Raw genomic sequence first — 12,236 nt, forward strand, 5'->3', positions numbered from 1 at the left:
TACTCACAGCTCTCCATGGCTTTCTCACAGATGTAGCTGATGAGATCTTCACAGAAGAAATCATTCCACAGTCCCTCGTGGATGAGGCCTGCGCAGTCCTCTCCTCTCTCATGCCCGTGGCTCCAGTTGTCTGGCTGGCCCGGCTTCCACTTCCTACAATCACACAGCAGAGGGCACTCACACACTGAATTCCTTCCAACTATAGAAACGAATTCAGTGAGGACTGAAACCTAACTTCAGACACCTGATGTCAATGTGAGGTCTCACAAGGGATCAGTCTTGTCACTGAGGTACTATACTCACGTGAAGGCAGGTTCGGTTCCATCCAGCCAGTGCCAAACATTCTCCTTCTCCCTATCTGTCAGACCCATCCAGAAATAGCCCTTTCCAGAGGTCTGCTTCTGCAGCCATTTCTGAGGGGGAAAAAAGAAAACATGACGTCAGTAATGTCACTCATTTTATGACTATTCAAACAGATGCGCATTGTATTACGAAAGGCTTATAAGAAGGACTGTCACCTGTTCAGCTATATCGTTAATGATCACCATTGACGCAGTCTGGGCATCACAGCTTTTCTTTGCATCGTCAAAGTTGTGCAGCTCCCTGGAGAAGTGGTAGCATTTGTCTCTGAAGCCAACCCACTCATGAGGACAACCTGAAGTTAATTTGGTTATATTGTCAAACTATCACCAATTAACTCATGTCCTGTCAACTCATAGATGGTGTTGACAGAGTGATACAGAGATATGAATGGTGTATAAAGAGTATTATGAGTGAGTCTTACCTGGGGACAACACTGTAGGGGTGGGGGAGTCACTCTTCAGAGAGGCAGAGGCCAAAGGCACTGCTGCTACTGCTGCAGGTCGGGCAGGATGTCCTGGTAGTCCAGGTGGCCCTGGGGCCCCCACAGGCCCCATCACTCCCCTGGGTCCCTGTACCCCAGCCGGCCCCACCTGTCCTAGGTCTCCCGGCGGGCCCTGGGGCCCCTGAGGACCGGGCTGTCCATCTCTCCCAAGGAGCCCAGCCGTTCCTGGCTCACCCTTCGCACCCGGAGGTCCTGCCCTGCCGCCTGACCCTCGGGAGCCCTTTGAACCTGGGTTGCCCCGTGAGCCTTGTTGACCTCTGGAACCTGTTAGTCCCAGTGGTCCTGGAGATCCCTTCTCTCCACGGAGCCCCTGCACCCCAGGCCCACCTTTATCCCCTTTTTCTCCCTTCTGACCGGCCTGACCTGCCACTCCCTGGGGTCCTTTGTCTCCCCGCGGGCCTCTGGGACCAGGTGGACCTGAAACAAGAAACATTATGTTTTCTTTTGAAACGTGTCTGTTCAACTGTTTACAACACACTTCTACGTGAACGAAATAAAAAGCTACTATTTAGTGTGTGCCCTCACCCTGGAGAATGGTGAAGTTGGTGATTAGCTGTGAGTGCTTGCTGTCCACCAGTTTCATCTCCTCCATGACTATGGAGAGGCTGGTGACCTCTTTGTCGAGGCGGGCCGCCAGGTCGTCCTGCTGCAACCTTAGTGTGGTGGTGTCCAACCTCACTTCCAAAACCGTGGAGTTCAGGTCAGCCAGGTAGTCGGAGTGGCGTCCTACCGTTTCAGCGCAGGTGCGCAGCTCGTTGAGGTTGAGATTGATGGCGCCCAGGAGTTGGGTTGTAAAGCTGATGTTGCCCGTGACACGGTCGATGCTCCCCTCCGACTCGTCCAGGCGTATCTCCAGCTGGTCGAACTTGGAGGAGGTGAGGTTGTCATGGTCCCTCTGCTGGTCCATGATCTCCCTGAGGGTCTGGTCGTGGTTCTCCGCCAGGCTGGAGGTGTTCTGCAGCTGTCCGGACAGCGAGGCCAGCTGAGAACCCACGTCCTCCAGAATGTCGTTGTTGGCCTTGGCCAGGACAGAGGCGTTGGAGGCCAGCACCTGGAGGTTCTGCACCTTCTCCCGCAGCCAATCAGCGTCCGACTTAGTCTGCCTGGCTGTCTGCTCTATGCTCTGGAAGTCATTGCGGATCTTCTGGATTGCCTGGCTGGTGTCGTCCACTGACCTCTGCAAAGCCAAGATCAGGCCCCTTTGTTGGGCCTGGGTGAGGTTGAGATTCCCGATGCTGAACAGGGCCTGGCCCTGCTGCCGAACCTGCTCCTGAAGCTCCGTCTGCAGCCGAGCCGTGTCGTCCTGAAGACCCTCCATGGTGCCGCCGTAGGCCCGCAAGGTGCCGTTGACGGACCTCAGCATGGCTGTGTTGGCATCCAGCAGACCCTGGATGGAGCCCTGGCTGCCTTGCATGTCCTGGCCAGCATCCTGCAGACGACCTAGGGCTGCCCGGTTACTACTGCTCCTTTCAGCCACCTCAGACAGCTGCCTCTGCAGAGCCAAGATGTTGTTCTTAAAGGCCTGGATTTCTGTGGTGGTGTTCTCCGACTTCTCGCCAGTCTGGTCATCTGGGAACATGGGATGAAATTGACTTGGACTTTGTAACTGAGAGTTGGATGAAGTTACACTTCTCTCAATGATGAATGTTTCTAAAAACAGCTATTCTGATTCATTTGATATATTCAAGATAATGCATAGTACATAGTAACCCATAGTACAAGGGATACTGTATGGTCAACTGCCTAGCGTATATGTTCCATACTGCTGTGACCATGTGGTAGGTAGGGGTGAAACTCACCTAGTTTTTTCAAGTCTGTTTCCACAGCAATGATCTTCCCCCCATAGCTCTCGATACCTTCGGAAACATTGTCAACCTTTTGCACCACTGCAAAACAAACAAAACAACACAGCACAACACAGAAAATATCAGGGTTAGGTCTTCAGCACAGTGGTTAATATTAACAGTCTGAGAAGGATGGGCAGAATAGCCTGAAACTATACAAAAGGGATCAGACAGGACACAGGACACAACTCACTCAGACACAATATATAAGATATCATATAAGATGTATATTTATCTGGTGGGTATGTAATAATGGTTGCCTCAGCAATCACAAGCTCTAAGATTAGGAAATGGTCATGTAATACACAATAATGTCTCAATGACTTGGTGCGTCCATGAAGACTGTGCATGAGACACTGAAGACACTGGAAGATGAGTGCAGAGGGGTGGGTGGTCAGAGGGAGTAGGATCTGGAGATGATCAAAGTGGGACAGAGACAGGGGGACCCTGGGGGACAGGAAGCAACCCAAGTGGGGGTCCTCAGTAAACAGGGGGTTCAAAGTGTACCCTAAGGAAACAGACGCTGTGTCAGGCAGGGTCTTTACGCCCCCACAGGCGACAGGACCCTTCATTTCCTATGGAATGTGTCTGGGAATCATCCCACCACCACCACAGGCTATGGAGGCATCTCTAACCATCTAATTGGAGACCACAGAGGTTCAAACCAGTGGTGAAAACTGCACACCATGCTATTTCTGTCATTTCTATCCTCCACAGGTAAAGACCAACCAAACCATCAAGCTCAAAGACCCCACCAAGCTCAACCTTTAAATGGGTATAATCATCTATTTTATTCTAGGGCCAAATCATCGTAAAGACACAGGATGAGAAGATTTAGCACCACCTCATTCCCTCCCTCTGACTGAGAGCACGGGAGGACATGGATAGATAGATCCCACTGTTATGACTGGGTGTATCTCCCTGGTCATGCTGTATGTGCTTGTGATCTTCGTAGCTTTGAATGTGTAAGGTGTAGTTGCAGAGTACTTTACATCTACCGTATGCCAGTCTCAGACAGTGAGGGGTGAGGAAGCTGTCCAGCAGAGTCCTGTTTTTCATGTTATTTTGCCATTAATACATATCGCAAATCAGTTTGCAAACAATGTAAAAAAAATATTATAATCATCTTTGAGTTAATAAAGCCGCAAACAAACACAATCTCTTTTTTTGCTTTCTTGAGTAAAGCATCTCCAAATGGAGGCGTTTCAGCCAAGCTCAGTGCTTTCTGTGGTGGTGGGGCAGCCAGAGGAAAATACGGAGCTTAGGGGTTGGTAGTGTTCTTTAGTTGTGCCGTAATTGGCTCAGTGTTCTGTCACTCATGGGGACTGCAAAATGTATGGGTAGAGCTTGAACATTCAAGCCCCCTGGGTGCTGCCATAGACTTACATTAGAAGTGCCCATCCATGAAGGCTCAAGGCCATTGGCCACAGATAAAATTACATCAAATCACGTTATATCTACCGTAGCTTTGATTGGACTGATCATGTCAACATCATACTTTCAAAATTTTAGCTAGCAAGCTAGACAAGCAGTCGTCTTCATGCATGAAGTCAACCATCTACTGGCAAATCCTTTTCAATCATTGTCATATGAAGAGAAATGATAGATAAAACGTATCTGTGCTCATCGGCCATTGGACATAAACATCACACAACAAGTTGGAAATCGCTAATTCAAAAATGAGTGCTAAGGCGCCACTGCAGCCATGGGTTCGATCCCAGGCCGTGTTACAGCCGGCTGTGACCGGGAGACCCATGAGGCGACGCACATTTGGCCCAGCGTCATCTGGGTTAGGGAAGGGTTTGGCCGGCCGAGATGTCCTTGTCTCATCGTGCTCTAGTGACTCCTTTTGGCGGGCCGGGTGCGTGTTTCCTCTGACACATTGGTGCGGCTTGCTTCCGGGTTAAGCAAGAACTAGTGAGGCTCTCGACCTTCTCCAAGTCCGTAGGAGAGTTGCAACGATAAAACAAGATTGTAACTACCAATTGGATATTACGAAAAAAAGGGTAACGCAATGGGCCAGAAAAGTTTGAATACATTGGCCATGCTCGGAACTGGGAAATCGAAGTTCCGACATTTCAAGTAGTGATTTTGGTCCTCTTTCTAGAGCCCAAAAGAAGGACCGTCGCGCCACCTTCCTGTTTAAGTGAACACAGCACAACAAGGTGAGTCCAAAAATATCTTGTATGCTGCTACATAAATGATGTAATATGCCAGGGTGATACTGCATGTATACTTGTAGCCAAGAAAATAATACTAAGTGTATGTTGTGTAGTAAGCTGTTAGTAGATCATGTGCCTCACCCTAATAATTTGGTAGAAACCACATTTGTTTCAGCTAGTCAGCCATATAAGCCATGTATTTTTTTAAAGGCAGTAAATGAGGCTGAATGAACTGTTTCGTTGAACTGCTAAACCTGATAACCAGGTTTAGCAGTGGTAAGATGTTAGGACTGTTGTTGGGACTCTGCTGTTGAGACAGCTTTATGTTGGCCCTAACAGTTTGTGGGCACCGTTTGTCACCGTTATAGTCCAATTCATTTATTGTTTGGTGTTGTGTTGTGTAGTGGCTTTGCTGGCATGCATCTAAAAAAAGTTTGCCCCAACAAGATTTACATGCTAAAATAACCACTGAATCTTACATGTTTCTACGGCACAGTTGTAATAAAGGAGAAAATAAATATGCTTCAACATTGCAAGTTAAACGTTGTGATGGCCACAACAACGTAGAAGAGGGCCCCGTAATTAAGGAAGACTAGTGATGATAGAACGTCTAACTGACAATGAAAGGCAACTTTGACTGGAAATGAGAGACGAGAGACAGAGAAACATTCTTCAAACCGCCGAGGATGAGTGTACTTTTCTCATTGTCAACAAACAATAGAAAAAAAATGCCTTCTGAAAATAGAAACGCAGAAGTTTCATGCAAGCTTTTAATGACTTGCATGTGTTCCATCTGTAATTATGGTAAACAAACATTTGTGCCATATTCGCTTGCATGCACAGCAGGGAATTCATCCCAACAGTACAGTCTGTACATTTAGATGGAATATGTTTCAGGTGAGTGTCCTGTGTTAGAATCACTCCTACTGTAGCTGATAGCGTTGACCGGAGGCTCAGAGTAGCAGTGCTGATCTTGTTCATAATGATTTAAGGCAAAACTGATCCTAGATCAGCATTCCTACTCTGAGACGCTTTCTGAATATGGGCCTGGTATGGGTAGCCTCATAGACGTGTGTAGTAGTGTGTGTGGAACGCCGGAGTAAGTGCTTCCACATGTTTGAGAAACCGTTTACTACATACACTCACTGAACGTCTAATTCTCCCACCATCCCTCTCTTTGCAGTACAGGAAACAAGGAATCAAAACAACATTCCCTACCATTCAAAGAGATGTATCCAGACTTGAAACAGAGAGAATATAATTCTGATGGAAAATGGTTTTGTACAGAGTCGACGTCCTAATGTTTTGGGAAACTCAAGTTGCCTGTATACGGAAAACAAATGCCACTAGGGATGTACAGTAGTCTTTTCATGGTGGAAATATGTTTCAAATGTTTACCCTCATAGATGACTATCCGCCCCTCAAATACTCTCTAAAAAAACAAAACAAACATATGAACTAGAAAAATGCCCTCTCGATTGAAAGAGTAGTATTAGCTCAGAGTGGAGAGGCATGGCCAGTCTGAAATTAAACGTTCCACTGCAAACTAAACGAGACACATTTCCAGACACCACAAACTACTGTACCACACAGAGCACAAAAGACGCATTCAGCTCAGGTCTGCAGACCAAACCGTACACCTACTGCACATTGTAATTGTTATAGAGAGAAACACACACACACGCACACACACACACACACACACACACACACACACACACATACAGTTTATCTGTTGTTTGTTTTGACTTCTTTCTATGTCTGGGGGACATAGGGACATGTTTTTAATTGCACTCATCCTCTCTGTTAAACTTTAATCACTTCGGTGTGATGCTCTCTGTACTAATGTATTACTTCCTCTCTGTCTAGATGTTGGATTCAAATAGACGTTAATGCAGAACGCTGTGGATTAAAAACACAACTTTGGGAAACTCTCTTCCAAGTTATGAAACAATTAGCATCCTAAATGGCCCACATACGCTGCTAGACTGCTACTCTGGAACGACAGTCATGCTTTACATGGTTTAGCTGAACGCTGGAGAATCACAGGGTGAGTACACACACACACACACACACACACGGATGCTCTTCGTGGTTGGAATCCATTTTATCATAAATATATATTTAAATATCTTTAATACTGTGTTGATAGAAGCATACGCATGCACATACACACATGCACTCACACACACATGCACACACACACACATGATCACACACACATATAAACACGCGTATGCACGCACGTACGCACACACACTGTATAATATCTGGTCCCCAGAGCTATGCCCTAGGCCAGCTGTGCTGCAGCTGTGGTTTCTGGGTGTCATCCCTTCCTCACAATACACACAACACACGCAAGCACACGACAAACTCACACACACACACACACACACCCTGACACCTCTGCTTATTTTTGCTAAAGCTCAATATTATAGCTCAGAATGTAGTGACAGATTCCATGTACACAGCTGAAGCAGAGGGAGAGAGAGGGAGAACGCAGCATATGTGCTGAGTGAGGCCAAAGAGAGGGCGAGACTCCCCCTACACCCTCTTATTCTCTTCTCTGATTCCTCTCCCTCCTCATATTCACCTGTATCTAATCCCTCCCTCATATAGCCTGGGTCGTGTCTCAAATGATACCCTATTCCCTATACAGTGCGCTACTTTTGTCCAGGGCCCCCATAGGGGACGCAACCCTAGTCTTTCCTGCCAGGACAATGTCTGAGAGCTGGAGAAGAGGTTTTCACAGCCTACCATGGAGGTTCTATACTGTAGCTCAGTGGAGATCACATACGCACCATAAAGAGATCAGGTGACGAAGCAAGGACATTGCTATGGGTGAGAGTAGAGAGCGTAGGGTCAGCTCGATGTTAAGATATCTGGCCACACTGCATCCTACAGTACAGAATACATACAGTGCCTTGCGAAAGTATTCGGCCCCCTTGAACTTTGCGACCTTTTGCCACATTTCAGGCTTCAAACATAAAGATATAAAACTGTATTTTTTTTGTGAAGAATCAACAACAAGTGGGACACAATCATGAAGTGGAACGACATTTATTGGATATTTCAAACTTTTTTAACATGTCAAAAACTGAAAAATTGGGCGTGCAAAATTATTCAGCCCCTTTACTTTCAGTGCAGCAAACTCTCTCCAGAAGTTCAGTGAGGATCTCTGAATGATCCAATGTTGACCTAAATGACTAATGATGATAAATACAATCCACCTGTGTGTAATCAAGGCTCCGTATAAATGCACCTGCACTGTGATAGTCTCAGAGGTCCGTTAAAAGCGCAGAGAGCATCATGAAGAACAAGGAACACACCAGGCAGGTCCGAGATACTGTTGTGAAGAAGTTTAAAGCCGGATTTGGATACAAAAAGATTTCCCAAGCTTTAAACATCCCAAGGAGCACTGTGCAAGCGATAATATTGAAATGGAAGGAGTATCAGACCACTGCAAATCTACCAAGACCTAGACGTCCCTCTAAACTTTCAGCTCATACAAGGAGAAGACTGATCAGAGATGCAGCCAAGAGGCCCATGATCACTCTGGATGAACTGCAAAGATCTACAGCTGAGGTGGGAGACTCTGTCCATAGGACAACAATCATTCGTATATTGCACAAATCTGGCCTTTATGGAAGAGTGGCAAGAAGAAAGCCATTTCTTAAAGATATCCATAAAAAGTGTCGTTTAAAGTTTGCCACAAGCCACCTGGGAGACACACCAAACATGTGGAAGAAGGTGCTCTGGTCAGATGAAACCAAAATTGAACTTTTTGGCAACAATGCAAAACGTTATGTTTGGCGTAAAAGCAACACAGCAGAACACACCATCCCCACTGTCAAACATGGTGGTGGCAGCATCATGGTTTGGGCCTGCTTTTCTTCAGCAGGGACAGGGAAGATGGTTAAAATTGATGGGAAGATGGATGGAGCCAAATACAGGACCATTCTGGAAGAACCTGATGGAGTCTGCAAAAGACCTGAGACTGGGACGGAGATTTGTCTTCCAACAAGACAATGATCCAAAACATAAAGCAAAATCTACAATGGAATGGTTCAAAAATAAACATATCCAGGTGTTAGAATGGCCAAGTCAAAGTCCAGACCTGAATCCAATCGAGAATCTGTGGAAAGAACTGAAAACTGCTGTTCACAAATGCTCTCCATCCAACCTCACTGAGCTTGAGCTGTTTTGCAAGGAGGAATGGGAAAAAATTTGCACGCCCAATTTTTCAGTTTTTGATTTGTTAAAAAAGTTTGAAATATCCAATAAATGTCTTTCCACTTCATGATTGTGTCCCACTTGTTGTTGATTCTTCACAAAAAAATACAGTTTTATATCTTTATGTTTGAAGCCTGAAATGTGGCAAAAGGTCGCAAAGTTCAAGGGGCCGAATACTTTCGCAAGGCACTGTATGTGAAGTGAATAGAACACTGGGGTCTTACTGGCTGTTGCGGTGACTGTATTACCGCCACAAGGGCAGTCCCGAGTCATGAAGGCGGTCAAATTCCATGTGACTGTTTAGTCACTGTAATTAGGCTTCTACAAGCTCTGATGCTGCCGATGGTCATTAGTAGCCTATCAAACTTGCTAACTGCCTGGTACTCAGCACTCTATTGTCCCTCTAATCACTCTGACATCAATGCAAATGTAATCAAAAATCTAATCAGACACTTCATGAGAGCCCATTAGCTCATCTTGCGCAACCTTTCTATAGGCTATGCAATTTGGCGAGAAAACAGAGTGATGGCCTCTATTAAAAAAAGGAGGATCGCATCAGCTTTCTATAGGTTAGGCCTACTATATTTATTTCTCAACTTTCCTAATAATCAGCACACCTGGCTGGCCTGAAAATGAACCACAGGAAAAGCGTCCTCCATTCTCTATTTAAGTGCATAGATGACATTTATTTTTTCCCGCTGCCCCGGTTTTGAGACAGGTGCATGATACTGGTCGATTCTAAATCAAAACAAATTTCACACATATATTATTTGGTATACAGTTGAATTCGGAAGTTTACATACACCGTAGCCAAATACATTTAAACTAAGATTTTCATATTTCCTGACATTTAATCCCAGTAAAAAATCCCTGTTTTAGGTCAGTTAGGATCACCACTTTATTTTAAGAATGTGAATGTCAGAATAATAGTAGAGAGAATTATTTATTTCAGCTTTATTTCTTTCACTACATTCCCAGTGGGTCAGAAGTTTACATACACTCAATTAGTATTTGGTAGCATTGCCTTTAAATTGTTCAACTTGGGTCAAACATTTCAGGTAGCCTTCCACAAGCTTCCCACAATAAGTTAGGTGAATTTTGGCCCATTCCTCCTGACAGAGCTGGTGTAACTGAGTCAGGTTTGTAGGCCTCCTTGTTCACACAATCTTTTTCAGTTCTGCCACAACTTTTCTATAGGATTGAGGTCAGTGCTTTGTGATGGCCACTCCAATACCTTGACTTTGTTGTCCTTAAGCCATTTTGCCACAACTTTGGAAGTATGATTGTGGTCATTGTCCATTTGAAAGACCCATTTGCAACCAAGATTTAACTGATGTCTTGAGATGTTGCTTCAATATATCCACATCATTTTCCTGCCTAATGATGCCATCTATTTAGTGATGTGCACCAGTCCCTTCTACAGCAAAGCACCCTCTTGCTTCACGGATGGGATGGTATTCTTCGGCTTGCAAGCGTCCTCTTTTTCCTCCAAACATAATGATGGTCATTATGGCCAAACAGTTCTATTTTTGTTTCATCAGACCAGAGGACATTTCTCCACAAAGTACGATCTTTGTCCCCATGTGCAGTTGCAAACCATAGTCTGGCTTTTTTATGGAGGTTTTGGAGCAGTGGCTTCTTCCTTGCTGAGCGGCCTTTCAGGTTATGTCGATATAGGACTCGTTTTACTGTGGATATAGATACTTTTGTACCCGTTTCCTCCAGCATCTTCACAAGGTCCTTTGCTGTTGTTCTGGGATTGATTTACACTTTTTGCACCAAGGTACGTTAATCTCTAGGAGACAGAAAGCATCTCCTTCCTGAGCGGTATGACGGCTGCGTGGTCCCATGGTGTTTATACTTGCATTCTATTGTTTGTACAGATGAACATGGTACCTTCAGGCATTTGGAAATTGCTCCCAAGGATGAACCAGACTTGTGGAGGTCTACTGATTTTTTCTGAGGCATTGGCTGATTTCTTTTGATTTTCCCATTATGTCAAGCAAAGAGGCACTGAGTTTGAAGGTAGGCCTTGAAATACATCCATAGGTAAACCTCCAATTGACTCAAATGATGTCAATTAGCCTAACAGAAGCTTCCAAAGCCATGACATCATTTTCTGGAATTTTCCAAGCCGTTTAAAGGTACAGTCAACTTAGTGTATGTAAACCTCTGACCCACTGGAATTGTGATACAGTGAATTATAAGTGAAATAATCTGTCTGTAAACAATTGTTGGAAAAATGACTTGTGTAATGCACAAAGTAGATGTCATAACAGACTTGACAAAACTATAGTTTCTGAATAAGAAATTTTTGGTGTGGTTAAAAAACGAGTTTTAATCACTCCAACAAATGTGTATGTAAACTTCTGACTTCAAATTTATGTAATGACAAGATTAAATCAAGAATAGGTGACAATATTAGCCTATCACTTGTAAATTATACATTATCACTTGTGAACAATGCCCAACATAAGGCAAGAAATTATGCCTTTTTTTGCGACTTTTTAGAATTATAGTCACACACCTCATATAGCCAAGCCCATAGGCCTATATGTTTTGATAAAGTTTGTATCACAACTAAAGTGCCAAAAAACTTAAAATTACAAGAGGTGTAGAGTCTAACTGGCATACATAAGTAACGAGTACCTTTCAAGTTTGGGGAAGATCATTTTCACCGTTAAAATGCACCTTTATAATAAAAGCATTGACTGTATAATCACATTTACGGTGACTTTTGATAATGGTGTTTTCCCGCTAATGGAACATTTGTGCTTATAGCCTACTACCATGTGCGCATTGCTGCGTTATGATGTGATGAAACAGTGTAATCGTTGATCAACATTTACAGCTAAACATTCTGATCTGCTGCGTCAGCCACATTGAGTGAAAATATTTTGGGGATGCTAGTGTATGTATTAATTTGGGATCTATCGCATCCCACAACTGTCCCAGACTATGTTTGGAATATTTATTTCTCGCACAGAATAGGTCAACTTTTGTACTATGGCGGATAGTAGATTGACATTGGCTAGTGCTTTTGCTGTTCGTTAGGCTTACTCAGCTTGCTGGCTGCCGAAAAGTAAATGTGGGCAGTTCTTTCAATATCTTTACTATGTACCTCGGGATTAG

General features: G+C 44.5%; 1 protein-coding gene across 1 annotated transcript in view; it reads right to left on the minus strand.

The window, feature by feature from the left end:
- LOC110535009 (collectin-12) overlaps positions 1-12,236 on the minus strand; it is a 48,892-nt gene that overhangs the window by 1,247 nt on the left and 35,409 nt on the right. The window contains exons 4-9 of the mRNA XM_036935355.1: positions 2,665-2,751; positions 1,391-2,434; positions 785-1,282; positions 519-655; positions 304-413; positions 8-153 (exon numbers count right to left, since the gene is read on the minus strand). Of these exons, the coding sequence (XP_036791250.1) occupies positions 8-153; positions 304-413; positions 519-655; positions 785-1,282; positions 1,391-2,434; positions 2,665-2,751 (2,022 nt within the window). The remainder of the gene's footprint in view (positions 1-7; positions 154-303; positions 414-518; positions 656-784; positions 1,283-1,390; positions 2,435-2,664; positions 2,752-12,236) is intronic.

The sequence above is a fragment of the Oncorhynchus mykiss genome, chromosome 11 (genome assembly GCF_013265735.2).
Source record: "Oncorhynchus mykiss isolate Arlee chromosome 11, USDA_OmykA_1.1, whole genome shotgun sequence".
NCBI classification, from domain to species: Eukaryota; Metazoa; Chordata; class Actinopteri; order Salmoniformes; family Salmonidae; genus Oncorhynchus; species Oncorhynchus mykiss.